The sequence below is a fragment of the Protopterus annectens genome, chromosome 16.part0 (genome assembly GCF_019279795.1).
Source record: "Protopterus annectens isolate FY-2018-M chromosome 16.part0, PAN1.0, whole genome shotgun sequence".
NCBI lineage: Eukaryota > Metazoa > Chordata > Ceratodontiformes > Protopteridae > Protopterus > Protopterus annectens.
The window spans coordinates 57,266,519-57,285,670 of NC_056750.1; the positions used below are offsets into that span (position 1 = coordinate 57,266,519).

At 43.0% G+C, this 19,152-nt stretch overlaps 1 protein-coding gene across 3 annotated transcripts in view; it reads left to right on the forward strand.

Moving 5' to 3' along the window:
• Nucleotides 1-19,152, forward strand: part of LOC122790732 (adenylate cyclase type 2-like) — a 1,393,058-nt gene that overhangs the window by 807,148 nt on the left and 566,758 nt on the right. For all 3 annotated transcript variants that reach the window (XM_044058316.1, XM_044058314.1, XM_044058315.1), the window contains exon 6: nucleotides 10,463-10,605. In XM_044058316.1, coding sequence (XP_043914251.1) covers nucleotides 10,463-10,605 — 143 coding nt within the window. The remainder of the gene's footprint in view (nucleotides 1-10,462; nucleotides 10,606-19,152) is intronic.

Here is a 19,152-nt window from a genome sequence, read left to right on the forward strand (position 1 = left end):
AATGCAACAGCAACCAGTGTAGTAACCCATACCATGGTGCAATGCAACAGCTACCAGTGTCGTAACCCCCTACCATGGTGTAATGCAACAGCTACCAGTGTAGTACCCCTACCATGGTGTAATGCAGCAGTCTCCAGTGTTTTAACCCCCACCATTGTGTAATGCAACAGTCTCCAGTGTTATAACCCCTACCATGGTGTAATGAAAAAGCTACCAGTGTCGTAACCCCCTACCATGGTGTAATGCAACAGCTACCAGTGTAGTACCCCTACCATGGTGTAATGCAGCAGTCTCCAGTGTTGTAACCCCCACCATTGTGTAATGCAACAGTCTCCAGTGTTATAACCCCTACTATGGTGTAATGAAAAAGCTACCAGTGTAGTAACCCCTACTATGGTGTAATGCAATAATTACCAGTGTAGTAACACCTAGAACAGCGCAATGCAACAGCCACCAGTGTGGTACACCCCTACCATGGTGTAATACAATAGCCACCAATGTGATAACCCCTACCATGGTGTAATGCAGTACTCTCCAGTGTAGTAACCCCTACTATGGTGTAATGCAACAGTCACCAGTGTAGTAACACGTACTATGGTGTAATGCAACAGCCATCAGTATGATAACCCCTACCATGGTGCAATGCAGCAGAAACCCATGTACTAAACCATGCCATGGTGTATTGCAACAGCTGCCAGTGTAGTAACCCCTATCATGATGTAATCTCCAGTGTTGTAACCCCTACCATGGTGTAATGCAACAGTCACCATTGTACTAACCCATACCATGGAGTAATGCAGCAGCTACCAGTGTAGTAACTCCTACCATGGTGTAATGCAACAGCAACCAGTGTAGTAAACCCTACCATTGTACAATGCATCAGCTACCAGTGTAGGAACCCTATCTTTGTGTAATGCAGCAGTCTCCAGTGTTGTAACCCCTACCATGGTGTAATGCAACAATTCCCAGTGTTATAACCCCTGCCATGGTATAATGCAAAAGCTACCAGTGTAGTAACCCCTACCATGGTGTAATGCAATAGCTACCAGTGTAGAAATGCCTACCTTGGTCTAGTGCAGCAGTCTCCAGTGTTGTAACCCCTAGCATGCTGTAATGCAACAGTCTGCAGTGTAGTAAACCCTACCCAGGTGTGATGTAACAGTTACCAGTGTTGTAACCCCTACCATGGTGTAATGCAACAGCCACCAGTGTACTAACCTCTACTATAGTGTAATGCAATAGCCACCAGTGTGGTAACCCTTACCATGGTGCAATGCAGCAGCTACCAATGTAGTAACCACTACCATGGTGTATTGCAACAGCTACCAGTGTAGTAACCCCTACCATGGAGTAATGCAGTAGTCTCCAGTGTAGTAAGCCCTACAATGGTGCAAGCCAGCAGCTAACAGTGCAGTAACCCCCACCATGGTGGAATGCCACAGCTACCAGTGTAGACACCCATACCTTGGTGTAATGCAGCAGTCTTCAGTGTAGTACCCCTACCATGGTGTAATGCAACAACCACCAGTGTGGTAACCCCTACCATGGTGTAATGCAACAGTCTCCAGTGCAGTAACCCCTACCATGGTGTAATGCAGTGGTGTCCAGTGCAGTAACCCCTACAAAGGTGTAATGCAACATTCTCCAGTGCAGTAACCCCTACCATGGTGTAATGCAGCAGTCTCCAGTGTGGTAACACCTACCATGTTGTAATGCAACAATCTCCGATGTGGTAAACCCTACCATGGTGCAATGCAGCAGTTACCAGTGTAGTAGTCCCTACCATGGTGTAATGCAGAATTCTTCACTGTAGTAACCCCTACCATGGTGTAATGTAGGAGCTACCACTGTAGTAACCCCTATCATGGAGTAATGCAGCTGTCTCGAGTATAGTAACCCCTACCATGGTGCAATGCAACTGCTACCAGTGTAGTAACCCCTGCCATTGTGTAATGCAGCAGTGGCAAATGTCCTAACCCCTAACATGCTGTAATGAAACAGTCTCCAGTGTAGTAACCCCTACCATGGTGTAATGCAGCATTTTCCAGTGTTGTAATCCCTACCATGGTGCAATGCAACAGCTACCAGTGTAGTAACCCCTACCATGGTGTGATGCAACAGTCGCCAGTGTAGTAACCCCTACCATAGTGTAATGCAACAGTTACCAGTGTAGTAACCCTTACTGTGGTGTAATGCAACAGTCTCCAGTGTGGTAAGCCCTGCCATGGTGTTATGCAGCAGTTACAAGTGTAACAACTCCTACCATGGTGTAATGCAAAAACTACCAGTGTAGTAACCCCTATCATGGTGTAATGCAACAGCTACCAGTGCAGTAACACCTACCACAGTATAAGGCAACAGTCTCCAGTGTAGTAACCCCTCCCATGGTGTAATACAGCAGTGGCCAGTGTCCTAACCCCTAACATGATGTAATGCAACAGCCACCAGTGTAATAACCCTTACCATGGTGCAGTGCAGCAGTCTCCAATGTTGTAATCTCTATCATGCTGTAATGCAAAAGCTGCCAGTGTCATAACCCCTACCATGGTGTAATTCAACAGCCACCAGTGTGGTAATCCCTACCATAGTGTAATGCAATAGTCTCCATTGTAGTAACCCCTACCATGGTGTAATGCAACAGCCACCAGTGTAGTAACCCCTACCATGGTGTAATGCAACAGCCACTAGTGTAGTAACCCCCATCATGGTGTACTGCAGCAGTCTCCAGTGTAGTAACCCCTACCATGGTGTAATGCAACATCAGCTTATGTAGTTACCATTATCATGGTGTAATGTAGCAGTCTCCAGTGTTGTAATCCCTACCATGGTGTAATGCAGCAGCTACCAGTGTAGTAACCCCTACCATGATGTAATGGAACAGATACCAGTGTAGTAACCCCTACCATGGTGTAATTCAGCCATCTCCAGTGTACTAACCCCTACCATGGTGTAATCCAGCCATCTCCAGAGTAGTAGTTGCTACCATTATGTAATGCAACATCCGCCATTGTAGTAAACCCTACCATGGTGTAATGCAACAGTCTCCTGTGTTGTTATCCCTACCACAGTCTAATGCAACAGCTACCAGTGTCATAACCTTTACCATGGTGTAATGCAATAACCTACAGTGTAGTAACCCCTACCATGGTGTAATGCAGCAGTGGCCAGTGCTTAACCCCTAACATGTTGTAATGCAACAACCACCAGTGTCACTACCCCTACCATGGTGCAATGCATCATTCTTCAGTGTTGTAATCCCTACCATGGTGTAATGAAACAGTTACCAGTGTCATATCCCCTACCATGGTGTAGTGCAGCAGCGGTCAGTGTTATAACCCGTAACATGTAACACAACAGCTGCCAGTGTCATTACTCCTACCAAGGTGTAATGCAGCAGTCTCCAGAGTTGTAATCCCTACCATGGTGTAATGCAACAGCTGCCAGTGTCACAACCTCTACCATAGCTACCATGGTGCAATGCAGCCATCTCCAGTGTTGTAATCCCTACCAAGATGTAATGCAACAGCTATCAGTGTCATAACCCCTACCATGGTATAATGCAGTAGGTTCTAGTATCATAACCCCTACCACCATGTAATGCAGCAGTAGCCAGGATCCTAACCTCTAATATGCTGTAATGCAACAGCCCACCAGTGTCATTCCCCCCACCATTGTGTAACGCAACAGTCTCCAGTGTTGTAATCCCTACCATGGTGTAATGCAACAGCTGCCAGTGTAGTAACCCCTACCATGTTGTAAAGCACAGCTTCTAGTGTCATAATTCCTACCATGGTGTAATGTAGTAGCGTACAGTGTAGTAAACCCTCCCATGGTGTAATGCAGCAGTGGCCAGTGCCTAATCCCTAACATGCTGTAATGCAACAACCACCAGTGTCATTACCCCTACCATGGTGTAATGCAGCAGTCTCCAGTGTTGTAATCTCTACCATGGGGTAATGCAACAGCTGCCAGTGTCATAAACCCTACCATGGGGTAATGCATCAGCTTCTAGTGTCATACGCCTACCATGGTATACTGCAGCAGGCTCTTGTACCATAACCCCTACCACAGTTTAATGCAGTAGCTGCCAGTGTCCAAATCCCTAACATGCTGCAGTACAAACAACAGCCATTGTCATGACCCCTACCTTGGTGTAATGCAGCACTCTCCAGTGTTGTAATCCCTACCATGGTGTAATGCAACAGCCAGCAGTGTGGTAACTCCTACCATGATGTAATGCAGTTGTTACCGATGTAGTAACCCCTACCATGGTGTAATGCAACAGTCTCCAATGTAGTAACACCTACCATGGTGCAATGCAACAGCTACCAGTGTGGAACCCCCCTACCATGGTGTAATGCAGCAGTCTGCAGGGTAGTAGCCCCTACGATGGTGTAATGCAACAGCTACTAGTGTAGTAAAACCTGCCATGGTGTAATGCAGCAGTGGCCAGTGTCCTAACCCCTAACATGCTGTAATGCAACAGCCACCACTGTCGTAACCCCTACCTTAGTGCAATGCAGCAGCTACCATTGTAGTAACCCTACCATGGTGTAATGCAACAGGTACCAGTCTCCAGTGTAGTAACCGCTACCATGGTGTAATGAAACAGTCTCCAGTGTTGTAACCCCTACCATGGTGAATGCAGCAGTCTGTAGTGTAGTAACCCCTACCATGGTGTAATACAGCAGCCACCAGTGTGGTACCCCCTACCATGGTGTAATACAGCAGTTACAGGTATAGTAACTCCTACCATAGTGTAAAGGAACAGTCTCCAGTGTAGTAACCCCTACCATGGTACAATGCAACAGCTACCAGTGTAGAACCCCCCTACCATGGTGAAATGTAGCAGTCTCCAGTGTTGTAACCCCTACCATGGTGAATGCCACAGTCTCCAGTGTTGTAACCCCTATGATGGTGTAATGAAATAGTCTCCAATGTTGTAACCCCTACCATGGTGTAGTGAAATAGTCTCCAGCATTGTAACCCCTACCATGGTATAATGCAACAGCTACCAGTGTAGTAGCCCCTACCATAGTGTAATGTAAGAGATATCAGTTTAGTAATACCTACCATGGTGTAATGCAAAAGTCTCCAGTGTTGTAATCCCTACCATGGTGTAATGCAACAGCTACCAGTGTAGTAGCCCCTACCATAGTATAATGCAATAGCTACCAGTGTAGTAACCCCTACCATGGTGTAATGCAACCATCTTCAATGTCATAACACCTACCATGGTGTAATGCAGAAGCCTCCTGTTTTAAAACCCCTTCCATGGTACCTTTTTTAGGCAATGCCATGATGTCAAAACTACCAACATGAAAATGTCATCAAAACATAAATTAAAGGTCATGCTGCTAAATGCTAGGAGTCTAAGCATGAAACTGCACGTATTGCAAGCATTATTAACCCTGTAAAAAGCTGACATTTGTGCAGTCACATAAACCTGGTTCAGAGCTGCAGAGAGCATCCCAGCCATTCCAGCTTACTCATCCTATCATTCCTTCAGACCCCAGACTGTGGGCAGCAAAACATAAGGAGGTGGAGTTACAATGTATATAAAAGACATACACACCTCTAAGCTGGTCAAACAGTATGAGTCACAGGAAACACTCCAGGTACAGTTAACAATTGACAAGACCCCTATTCAAATCATAACTAACAATAGGCCTCCAACTTTCGCTCAAAATGCTGACTCCACCTATCTGGACCTCTTTGATTTTATCAAGATTAAATCCTTTACCCTGATCCTGGGTGACTTTAACTATCCAACCATAGACTGGAAGAAATACTCATGCCAAAACACAAATGCCCTGAGATTCCTTGATTTCATCTATGCGAATGCCTTGGACCAGTTAGTTGACCCCCTCCCACAAGAGATGAAAACATCTTGGACTTGTTACTAACCAACATGAGTAACCACTGCAGCATCCCTACTGTGTCATCATCCTTGATAAGATCCAACCACAAAGCAGTCAATTTCAGAGTCACCATCTCCACAACACCCCCCCCCCCCCAGCTAGAGTCAAACAATAAAACGTCTCCAAAGCTGATTACAACCTCCTGAGGGAAGGTATAAACAGCTTCACAACCCACCCACCCCCAGGAACTGGAACATATGTCCAAACCTACACTAAAGTACTAAAGTACACTAAAGTGAGCATTTAAATAGCTGCATGGAGTCAGGAATACCAGACAGGATGAAATCCTCCTCCTTAAGGAAGAGTAAACCTGTCTGGTGGACATCTACAATAAATAAACTCTATAATAAAATGAAACAATTGCTGTCCAGGACCAAGAAGGAGCAGGTGTCTAACTGGAAACCCTCTCAACTTAGCCTGGACAAGCAAATAAGAGCACTAGAGAAATCCTCCAAAGCAAACTTCCAGTCCAAACTAGCCACATCTACTAAAGAAAATCATAAGACTTTCTTCACATATGTCTGCAGTCTCAAGAGAAGCATCCAGATCTGCTCAGAACTGGTGCTCAAGGACACCGCATACACAAACCCTGTAGATATAGTCAACCTGCTGGCAGACAGGTTCAGTGAAAGCTTTACTCCTCTGTCCCCCCTTCAGTAAAACAGGACATCCCCAGTACCTGCCCCTCTCCCCTTATCTCTAGGGAGAAAGTCATCACTGCCCTCTCAAAGGCAAAAAAATACAGCCTTCATGGGACCTGATAACATCCCAGACTACATCATACATGAACTCAGACAGGAACTTGCAGCACCATTAGGCACCCTATTCAACCAAAGCCTGAGTACTGGATTTATCCCAGCTGATTGAAGGACAACTACTGTCAGCCTTTTGCACAAAGGTGGACATCTACTGACCAGGAAACTATAGGTCCATCAGCCTAACTAGCCTGATCTGCAAGGCCATGGAGTGGATTATCATGAACCTCATTAACAAGGACATTGACAATATCCAGACACTTGATCCCACACAGTTTAGTTTTGTCAAGGGGAGGTCATGCTGTTAAATTTAGTTGATGTCTTTGAGACAGTCTCCAAGGCCATAGATGAGGGGAAGATGGTGCACACCTCCAAGGCCTTCAATACTGTTCCTCACTCAAGTATAATAGATGCACTCTCTCAACTAGGCATCAATCCATATGTTACCAGATGAGTAGCAAACTGGCTGACTGATAGAACCCACCTAGTCAAAATAGGGGAAGCCATCTCAAGTAGTAGACCCATAACAAGGGGTGTACCCCAGGGATCAGTCTTTGGGCCTCTGCTGTTTGGGATGTACTTCTCAGAGGTGCAGGCCAAATCTAGTTGGCCATGGCTGACCAAGTTTACAGATGACTGCAAGCTGGGTGCTGTCATCAATTCCACTAGTGATGTGGACATCCTCCAAGAGGCTCTTACCCAAACAAATGACTGGTGCCAGAAACATGGCCTCAAACTGAATGCCAAAAATGCATCATCAGCCCTTTTGTGGAGAATGACGTCCCCACAGATCATCACATTGATAATAAGGCACTAAGCACGCAATTAGTCATGAGGGACTTGGGCACACAGGTTGATAGCAAACTGACGTTTGCCCACCATGTTGCCTCCATTGTACAGAAAGCTTTCTCCATGGCCCACCTCATTAGTAAGGGTATCTCATTCAGGGACAAGGTCGTCATATCATCCCTGTATTCTTCCCTCATAAGACCCATTACTGAGTACAATGCCCCTTTCGGCATGTACCTCATAAAGCACATGCAGCAGATTGAGAGACCACAGAGGTTCCTCACCTGGAGAATCCAGGGTCTCAAACATCTACCCTACACAGCTAGGCTAAAAGCCCTGTCCTTCTACTCAGTCTCCAACAGACTCCTCAGAGTTGACCTCTGTCTAGCATACAAAGCAATTTCAGATTCAGCCCTGATGGGACTGCTGCATATCCGCAAGTCAAACTGCACTCAAGTAACCCACACGCCCGACCTCCGCCTGGTCTGTGACATGAATAGAACTTGTTGGCAAGACAGATTTGTGTCCCAGAGACTACCGCTTATGTAGAATAGACTCCCTCTCCATGTACAGCAGAGTACCTCATGAAACCTTTCGAAGTACAACCTGTTTAACCGGATGGGGAACAAAAAATACACCCCTGGGATTCCACCTGTGTCCCTGCTGGACAGGGGCATCAGGTGTTGACTTGTTGGAACATGGGCTAAATTCTTTGCCAGGCTTGTAAGGGCCTCAGTTCTAGTAGCCTAGTAACCTCCAATGATCCTATGATCCCATGATCCCATGGTGTAATGTAGCACCTGCTAGTGTTGTAACCCCTACAAACATTTAACTTTATTGAAAAGGAGGCACATACAGTATGTTCATAGGGTCATAGGTGTGTACTAAGCTAATGGCCCTGGAGCCTTTACAAGCCTATCCCATAGAATTACTCTGGCATCATGCCACCCAACCTTAGTTCCTAGTGCCTCTGTCGACTAAAGCCACTGGAGGGATCCCAGGGGTGAATTTTATATTTCCCATTCACTCATCAAGATTTCTCCTGAAGAAGGCCAGTGAGGTACTCTACTTGACATGTATGGGAAGTTTATTCCATAGCATGGGCAGTTTCTGGGTTATGAACCTGTCCCTCAAGCATGTTCTGTTGATTTTAGTAATGAGGTTGAGGTCTCTGGAGCATATGGTGCAGAGGGATTGGGGTTTTTTTAGATGTAGCATTTCTAACAGAGCTGGGTCAGACATGGCTTTGTAAGTCAAGCAGAGATCACTTCTAACTAGGCGATATGAGACAGAGAATAGTTGGAGCTTTTTGAGTCTGTCCATATAGGACAAGTGTTTAAGGCCTAGGGTCCCCTTTGTGAGGTACTTTTGCAGCCTCTCCAGTTGTTTCAGGTGTCTAGTGAGGTACATGCCAAATGGGGCATTGTACTTGATGACTGGCTTAATGAGGGAAGAGTAGAGGGAGACAATGACCGCTTTCTTCCTGGATGCAAAACCCTTAGTAATGAGATGTGCCACATAGAAGGAATTTCTAACCACAATAGCTATGTGGTGGTCAAAAGAGAGGTTGCTGTCAACCTGTATTCCCAGGTCTCTTAAAACACCTTCTGTGTTCAGTGGACTACCATCAATGTGGTAATTCAAGGGAACTGGGTTTTTCCCAAGGGGCATGACAACACATTTTTTGGCATTGAGCTTAAGGCCATGGTTCTGACACCAGTCATTGGTCTCAGTGAGGCCTTCCTGTTGGATGTCAACATCACTTGGAGAGTTAATAATAGCTCCCAACTTGCAATCATCTGCAAACTTTGTCAGCCTGAGTTCCTTTGTGTTGGCCTGGACTTCAGAGAAGTAGATACCAAACAGGAGAGGACCCAGGACCGAACCCTGTGGGATTCCACTCGTGACTGGTCAGCAGTCTGACATGGAGTCAGCTACTTTCACACTGGGGGCTCTATCTGTGAGCTAGTTTGCAACCCACCTAGTGATATAGGGGTTGATGCCCAGCTTAGTGAGTTTTTCTATGATTCTTGAGTGGGGAATGGTATCAAAGGCCTTGGCCAGATCAAGGTAGACTGTATGAACCACCTTGCCTTCATCCACAGCTCTGGTGACTGACTCAAAGAAGTCAACCAAGTTGAGAAGGCCTGCTCTACCCTTCACAAAACCAAACTGTGTAGGATCCAGAGTTTGGAGATTCCTTATATCCTTGTTTATTAGGCCCTTGATGATGTTTTTCATAGCCTTGCATATCTGACTCATCAGGCTAATGGGATGATAGTTCCCAGGGTCTGTAGTCGCTCTTCCTTTGTGTAGAGGGATGACTGTAGCACTGCACCATTCAGTAGGGATAAAGCCTGAGGTGAGGCTGTGATTGAACAGGGCACACAGGTGAGGTGCCAGTTCACTCTGTAGTTCATGTAGAACAAAGCCAGAGATATTGTCAGGTCTCATAGAATCTGTATTCTTGGCCTTGGACAGTGCTGTTTTAACCTGTGCAGCAGTAATACTGGGTGCCTAGCAATCTACTAGTATTGTGATTGGTCCTTTTTGGGGGGGGGTCTAGTAAAGTTGGCACTGAATCTGTCAGCCAGTATATTGCCAAGGGTCTATATTATAAGATTGATGGTTGAAAACATTGAACAACATATGGTGGACACCATATGGTCGAGATCTTCCAACGTCAACCTTATAAAAAGACAAAAAAAACAATAAAGTACCCTAGCAACCCCCCCCCCCACACACACACCATCCGCTACTTAAATATACCAACTCTGAGACAGCACTACATTGCAGTAAACGGAAATCTCCCCTTACGGAGATTTCCGTTTACACACTCGAGATTCTGAGCGTTCGATATTCTCGTGTTTTGAGAATATAATATAGACCCATTGCCAATATCTGTTCCTGGAAAAGCAGATGTACAGTGTGTACTTAAAGTATATTGGAATTAATGATTTCATGTTGACATCCTTCTTTTTTCATTTCGTTGTGCAGGAACATCTGCTGCTCTCCATTTTGCCTGTCTACATTGCCTTGGAGATGAAGGCCGAAATCATTGCGAGACTCAAGGAGGTGCAGCCACAACATGAGAACACCAACTTCCACAACCTCTACGTCAAACGGCACAAAAATGTCAGGTAGGCATTGACCGTTGTAAGTACCACCTCACATGACACATTTCTCCATCATTTCAGTTTTCAGTTTAATTAATATTAGCAAATGCTAAATACTGAGCACCATTCCCAATAAAGAAATGTACTGCAGACAAAGGCTACAGAAACGTGTTTGCAATTTCATATTTTTATGCTTATGAGTATTAGAAATGAAAGTTTGATAAAGACTTCCTGTAACTGTTCTACTTATTGGATGAATCTCATGGCAAGAAGTTCAGATTATAATTATCCAGCAGAATATGCAGTGTGTTGTTTTTGTGAGGTAGAATTATGCATTCAGAACATACCTTTCAACTGTCCAAAATTTTGCAAGGTTGTCCAAATTTTTGCCTCATTTTTTTGGTCTGTTCCTCATAAAATTTGCAGTTTTCTGGATTTTTTTGGCAAATCAGCAAGGAATGAATTTACTAAATAATGACAGGCATTTGAGTTTCAGACTTCATATCCTTCAGAAAATACATGGTAACAAAGACCTTTTTATGCTATCAACTTTCTATATTTATAAGAGGACTATTTAAAAGTTGTCCCTTTTTTGGGGGCTTTGTCCCCTAGTTATTTTTGCCTTTGTCCAGATTTTTTGTGCTAAGAGGTTGAGAGCTATAATTTAGAAAGACCATTAAGGAGACTCTTCCTGATGGACAACATCAGAAAAGTAACTCATCATGAAAAATTCATAAAAACAGTTTCTGTTCTGCCTTTCATGTGTGCACAGTAGTTACTATGCTAAATATAAAGGAGCCATCCAAACGATAAATCTCATAATTTCTAATAAAAATGTACACTATGAGAGATATGAACAGTTCTAATGCATTTGCAAAGAAATAAATTAGTAAAATGTTGCATTGCAGATTTTGTCAGCTTTAGACTTTATTGGTCTAGCTTTAGTACACTTAAGTTATTGCAGTCTGTATTTTCTAAGCACTAATATTTGTCTATATATGTATTACAGATAGGTGTGTGCATATATAGATAGATAAAGAGAGAGAGATGAAACAAAAATGCACAACTAAATGTTTTCTTGTACTAACATAAGCCTCAAAAGTTTGAGAATGTTATTGAATAAGCATGTTTATCTATCACACTTTACCAGAATTTCATCAGCATACCACTCAACTGTCCAGATTTTTGCATAAAGTCCATTTGTTCCTGGTTTCCTGGCAAATCACTGAGGATTGAAGTCACTAAAAGTGACAGACAGTTGAGTTTCAGACTACATAACTTTCAAAAAATGCATGCTAACACAAACCCTGTTATTCTAGCAACTGTCTACATTTATAAGAATAACATTTAAAAGCTGCACTTATTTTTGGTCCTTTGTTCCCCACTATTCTAGGCTCTGTCCAGATTTCTTGTGGTAAAAGGTTGAGATGTATGCTCAATATATGTAATTCTGGTTATGATTCTTCAATTTCCATGCCTCACATGACTAACATGCAGAAATAAAACACCTTCCCATGTTAGAAACATCAAGAATAAATCTGTATTGTTAAACAGTATTTAAAACTGAAACTCTTCAATCTATGAACAAACATATTTACAAAAGTTTCATAAACTATATAACTATGCCTACTATGGCAATTAGATATGGTTGCTACCTTGCTAGGGCCAAATTAATTCATTTTTATCAAATCAGAGTTTAAAACTAGGCATTTGAAAAGACTGTTGGTATTTATATGTTCATGTTTTATTGTGCAGGTAAAGTGTGGTAGTTTAATGAGACTGTTATGTTTGTCTGTTTCTGTATAGATACAAATAACATATATCTTACAACATCCTTAAGAACCTTCTGAGAATAGAGCTATATTGCTATAATAAGTTATGACTTTGGTGACAGAATGTTTACAACTCAACAGATAATGTCGTTAGCTCCCTTTAGTGTCTTTGAATAAAACAGGAGGAATCCAAAACAATAAAAAATCATTGGGCAGTAATGGAATAAAAATGCGACACTAATACAGTGATTATTATGTCTGGGTGATAATATGCTCCAGATTTGATATAGTATCTTATCTATGTCTGAAAACTGACAAATTTTTAACTTTTTACCCATATGGAAAAAATGTAATAGTGACATTGCTAGCAAATTTTCTGTATTTGGTTAAGAGATGTTTACTAAAGAGCTTGATTTCTAAACTTACAGGGATTTATCATTCCTTCTTAATATTTGAGGAAATGTTAAGTTTTGTACTGACTGTATGACTTAACAAATGAGTTTATACTAGCAGGCAGGACTGACAAAATATAGGATTATATACATTCAAGGTATGTACTAAAAAGTTACCAGATTTCTTATTAAAATTGTTATCTCACAAGGGTAGACGACTCTCAAAGAAACTTGAAATGTCTGCAGTCAGTTCCACTATGCCTGAAAGGAAATCACAAAATTCTGCTATTTTTACTCTGTTTATTGTTTCAAAAACGTTTTAAATTGGATCGTGTTAGTCTAGTTTTAAACCATCTTTGCTCATGTAGCAAAGTCTGGCCATCCCAACTCGTTTTTGCTATTGACCATTACAAAAAAAAAAAAAAAAGAAACTTCCCTTTTGTGAACCTTTCTGTCAGCTTACTTTAGTCTTGTGTCCCTCTATCCTTCTGTACTCGTCATTGTATAGTATCTCTACCACATCCTAACCCTTCCCTTCCTGCCCAGACAACTAACCTTCCTGTGTAGCCATACTGGCTGTGGCTTTTTACCTTTTTACTTCTTCCTCAAACCCTTGTCCAAAGCCTTGGGTACCACATCTCTGACTCATATTCTTAGTTTTTTCACTCCATAACTTTTTTCCAAACCCTTAACTTATACATGACCCTCTCACACATCTTATCATATTCCATTCAGCTAAACTCACACATAGTGTTTTCTTGCTTCTATTGTTACCTTTCTACAGCTTTGAACCTCAGAGTGGCATGATCACTATTGGTTAATGGCACACAGAACCTGTCTGTCTACCTGTTGGGTAGAATCACATCCAGACTTCAATCCTTTCAGGTGCAGCACTAGGCTATCTGAACCCCTCATGATGTTCTTCATGTTTCACTGTTGCAGTCATTACATTTGGGTAATCTGCTGGCAGGTTGCCCTCAATCGGCCTGATTAACAAAGTCTTGGGTCCTGCGTCGGTTGCTGTCCCTTCTTCCATGACATCAGGTCGTCAGGGGTATAAAACATGCAGCCGACACCATTACATCAGTCTTTCTTGCCGTGCGGTGCCCAAAGCAGAAGCATTTCGCAAGTGCCGCTCAGCCGACTCCTGAAATTTTCATTTTTGAGTTTCAGAACCAAAGTCTTCAACTAAAAGCTAAGTACCCCATTGGGAAAACTTTTTCTTGCTCCTTACCGATGTCAGTAAAAGTTAATAACTGCATTACTTGTGGGAAGCAAATACCTCATAAGGATTTTCATTTGTACTGTATTCCTTGCCTAGGCCCTGACCACAATGTGCCTTGCTGTCAGTTTTGTGCTAAATTTAATCAACACTATTAAACGTCGGTATATTTTTGCTTCTAAATATTTTGGCTCATGATTTAATTATCCAGAAATGTCGTCGGTTAGCAATCCGACTACTGGAATGCCTAAAAAATGCAAAGAAAAGGACAGAGACAGGCTGTCGAGGTCCAAAACTGATGACGACGCTTCTCCTAAGCCAGTTGCCAGTTCGCTGGTACTCAGTGAGGAGCTTTCGCAGCCTCTGATACCCACTACTTCTGATTTGCAGGCCTCTACTGAGACCCATTTGTCGTCCGGTATGCCAGGAGATGCTTCAATTATGGAACCCATGGATGTCTCTACCTTAGATGGGTCTGAAAACGCTGTGCAGGCACCAGCTTCTGAGGGTGTTTTCAGGCCTACAGATTTGTATATTAGACCAACGCCATCTTCAAAACTAAGGCCAAAATCTAAATATATGTCTAAAACACTGACGCCTGGGCCACATGTGCAGGCCCCTATGCCTAAAAAACAAATTATCAAAATGGCTGAAGATTTAATTACTCTGATCAGGGGTAGCCAACCCCCTCCTTCTTAGAGGCCTAGGCAAGACATTGATTATGAATCTTCTGAACAGGATTATATTTCTTCTGGCTCTTCTAATGAACAGGATTTGTCTATACCTACTTATGAGGACTCTGATGCAGAAGATTCCATTCCTTCTTCTTCTCCCCCTGAGGATTTTTCTTTTGGGGAAACTTTGCATACCTTAAGGGAATATTTCCACTGGGAAAGTCAGGATTTCTCTGAATCTAAAAAGAGACTTAGGGATTTTCTTCTTCTTCCTCAGCATAGGCCTTTGGCTATACCTCCTGTTCTAGACATTGTTGATGTTTTTTTCAGAATCTAGTATGGCTCCTAAACCTATGAACCTATCAGGGATCACGTCAGTCGCCCTGCTAGACAGGGGTCCTGGAAAGTAAATAGTGTGGGAAGAAATAGCCAGGGAATTGTTATGGCTAGGCTTGTATAGGCCCTAGGGCTGATAGCCTAGTAACCTACCTACCTACTAACCTACCTGATTCTCTGCCTCCAGATCCTTGTAAGCCAGACAGATATTATAGGGATCCTGACTCCCACAAATTCCTTTTCAAAAATCCTATTGCAGATCCTGAAACCATTTCTCAGGGTCCCAAGGGCATTAAGGCCTCTACTGCAAAAAATCTCACCCCTTCTGATAGAGATTCAAGTGTGCTGGATAGATGGGGTAAGAAGGTTTACACTTCTGCAACCTTGGCAATCAGGGCTTTAAACTGTCAATTTCATATGCTTTAATATAAACAGCACATCATGGGACTGCTTAAACAGAAAATTATGTTAATTTCTGACTGTGTGGAAAATAAAGATTTACAGTATTTATTGCATGCAGCTGAACAAGTTGGAAAACATACTTTGCAATGTGGTTTTGATTCTTTGGAGGCCTCTTGCAGGGCTGTTGTAACTGGGTCTGTGCTAAGAAGGCATTCTTGGCTCAAAGAGCAAAGTTAAAGCAAAATTGTTGGATGCTCCTTTACAACAGGACTGTCTCTTTGGTAATAAAGCTGAAGAAGTTTTAAAAAAGATGGAAGATAAAGCTAAATCTATGCAAAATGTGAAAGGTTTCCTACAAGTGCAACCTCCAAGATTTTGTAGGCACTGGCCTACTAAGAACTGGTCCTTTCCAGTTCCTTTGAGAGCCACTCAAGTCAAACCCATACATTCCAAAGGCTCCAGGTTTCAGTCACAAGGGACTTTTACAACAAAACAATGGGGTGCCTCCACCTCCAAATCTGGAAACAACAAGGCACCTCCCTATGGTAAACAGTCTCAATGACTTCCATCTACACTTACCAAGCACTTACCTTTTAGCCGCCCCTTTGGGGGGAAAACTGGCACTTCATGCAAGAAACTGGCAACTTATAACCCAGGACAAATGGGTTTTAAATATAGTATCCCAGGGATACAGATTTCATTTCCACACATTGCCATTCCCAAACAGATGGCCAGACCTGCCCCCAAATCAGTGGGCAGAGGCCCAGAAACAAATACTGTCCCTCATGAACATGGGGGCTATTCAGCCAGTACCAAAAGAGGAAAAGAGGCAAGGTTTCTATTCAAGACTTTTCCTGCTACCCAGAAAAGACAAATCATGGCGTCCAATTCTGGACTTATCTACTCTAAACACATTTCTGGACATTCCAAAATTCAAGATGCTGACTCTTCAACAGTCACTTCCTATGCTAGGCAAAGATGCCTGGTTGGTAACTCTAGACTTAAAAGAGGCTTACCTGCATATCCCAATCAGGGAATCTTGCAGAAGATACCTCCACTTCAAAGCAGGCTACTTGCATTACCAGTTCTCTGCACTGCCCTTTGGCTTATCTACTGCGCACAGGGTCTTCACAAAGTGCCTGGATCCAGTAATTGCATTTTGCAGACAAAGAAATATTCAAATATATCCATACCTGGATGATTGTCTAATTCAGGCAGAAAACAAGGAAATTCTCCTAAAGCATCTGGTGTTTGTAAAAAGGATTCTAACTTGTCTAGGGTACACCATAAATGAAAAGAATTCACAACTGGTACCCGCTTAGAAAATTACATTCCTGGGTGCAAGCTTGAATACAACTGCCCAGATGGCTCACCTTATGCCAGAAAAGCAAATTCATTTGGTGACTTACTTCATACAGGTGGCGACAAAAACCCTGCTATCGGCAAGACAAATTCTGCAAGTCTTGGGGTTCACGGCCTCCTGCATTCTTCTAATTCCATATGCAAGACTGCATATGAGGAAACTTCAGTGGTACTTAAAAAGTTTATGGAGTCAACATTGTCACAGCCTGGAAACAATGATTCCTATCATACCTTGCCTGCAACTAGAGTTCCTATGGTAGGCAGAGGCCTTCCACCAAAACAAGGGACTGCCATTCACTCCACCCCTGATGCCCAAACCCTAACTACAGACGTATGCTTGGGGGGCTCATCTGGCAGCATTCAGGGCAAATGGAGCCCAAATCAAATGCACCTTCATATCAATCAAAAAGATATTCTAGCTGTACAGAATGCACAGACAGCCTTCAAGGACTGCCTTCATCCAGGACAATTAATAATAAAGGCAGACAACACCACAGTTATGTGGTACATACACAAGCAGGGGGGTACACAATCCTACCCCCTTTGCAGACTAGCCATGGTATTGTGGAACATGGCCTTGACCTACCAAATACAGCTACAAGCTCAATTCCTCCCAGGAAAGCTGAATACTCTGGCAGACAAACTAAGTAGAAATCTCATGGACCCACACAAATGGAAACTGGAACCATGGATTTTCAACATGTTGACAAGCAAATGGGGGAGTCCAGACATAGATCTTTTTGCCTCACCCCAGAATTATCAGTTGGACAAATTCTGCACAAGAACTCATCACAAAAAAAGCCTGGAAAGTGGATGCTCTATCATTCAGCTGGAAAAGCCTATCAGTCTATGCTTTTCCCCCTCTGCCTCTGCTCTCCGAAGTTCTACTTAAAGTCAAACAGGACAAACCAACAATGATTCTGATTGTTCCAGACTGGCCGTGCCAACACTGGCACCCACTCCTGTGCAATCTGTCACACCTTCCACCGTGGCACTTGCTTCGGACACCTTACTTACTGTCTCAGCAGAACAACCACATTCTGCATACTTAGTTCCAACTTTGAATCCTGCAGCGTGGCTAATCACCGAAATTCACCCGTGGCATCCCTCAGTAAACCTGTGATGGATGTCATTTTGGAGACAAGAAGGCCTAGTACTAGAAAATCTTATGCTGACAAATGGAAAAGATTCTGTGCCTGGAACCAATCACAAGAAATAAGCACAGCAGTGCCCAATATTCCTTAGATTCTGCAATACTTAACTGAGATGCTTCACAATGGCCTATCCTTTTCTTCCATAAAAATCCATGCCTCAGCCATTTCAGTTCATTACAACACAGAACCTCCCCTCTTCTCTCATCCTCTGCTAAAGCAGTATCTCAGAGGGGCCAAAAACTTAAGACCACCCAGGAGAGCCCCATCCCCCGCCTGGGACCTCAGTTTTACATTGGAAAAACTCACTCATCATTTGAGCCAGCCAATACTGCAGACTTAAAATTTCTCTCCTGGAAAACAGCTGTCCTTTTTAGCAGTCACTTCAGCTAGAAGGATTTCTGAATTACAGGCTCTTATGGCAGTGGAGCCTTTCATTATTTTTCATGTGGGCAGGGTGTCTCTCAGGACCAATCCATCCTTCATGTCTAAGGTGGTATCCAGTGTGGCTCTTAATCAGACCATTCATTTGCCAACTTTCTTCCCCAATCCACAGAACAAGCGGGAGCAGATTCTGCATTCATTGGATGTACACAGACAACTTAGATTTTACTTAAACAGGACAAAATCTCTAAGAAAATCTGAACAACTACTGGTGGTATTTGCTGCAGGGCCAGGGGGAAAAGCTATTTAAAAGCAGACTATTTCCAAATGGGTAAGCCATTGTATTAATTTCTGCTATATGCACCATGGTAAAACTATCCCCCAGGGGATCAGATCTCATTCCACCAGGGCTGCATCTACTTCTACAGCCTTTCTCAGAGGTGTTCCTACCAGAGACATTCTAGAAGCTGCTACCTGGAGCTCAGTTCATATGTTCACCAAGCATTACCATTTACCTTTCTTCTCTAAATCCAGAGCTGGCTTTGCCACTGCTGTAATGCAGAGCCTTATATCTGGTCCTAATGCTGTATGAATCCATCCTCCCAACCATGGCTTTGGGAATCTACCCAAATGTAATGGCTGCAACAGTGAAACACGAAGAACATAGTACAGTTGTGTACACTTACCATAAATGTAGATGTTCGAGTGTATTCACTGTTGCAGTCCTGGTTACCCTCCCTCCAGCACCCTGTTTTTCTCTTGCTATACCTCTACTTTTTTACTATGCTTGGTGTTTTTGGTTTTGTTTGGAGGTATATGTGTTGTGTTTTTAATTATATATATATATGTATATATATATATATATATATATATATT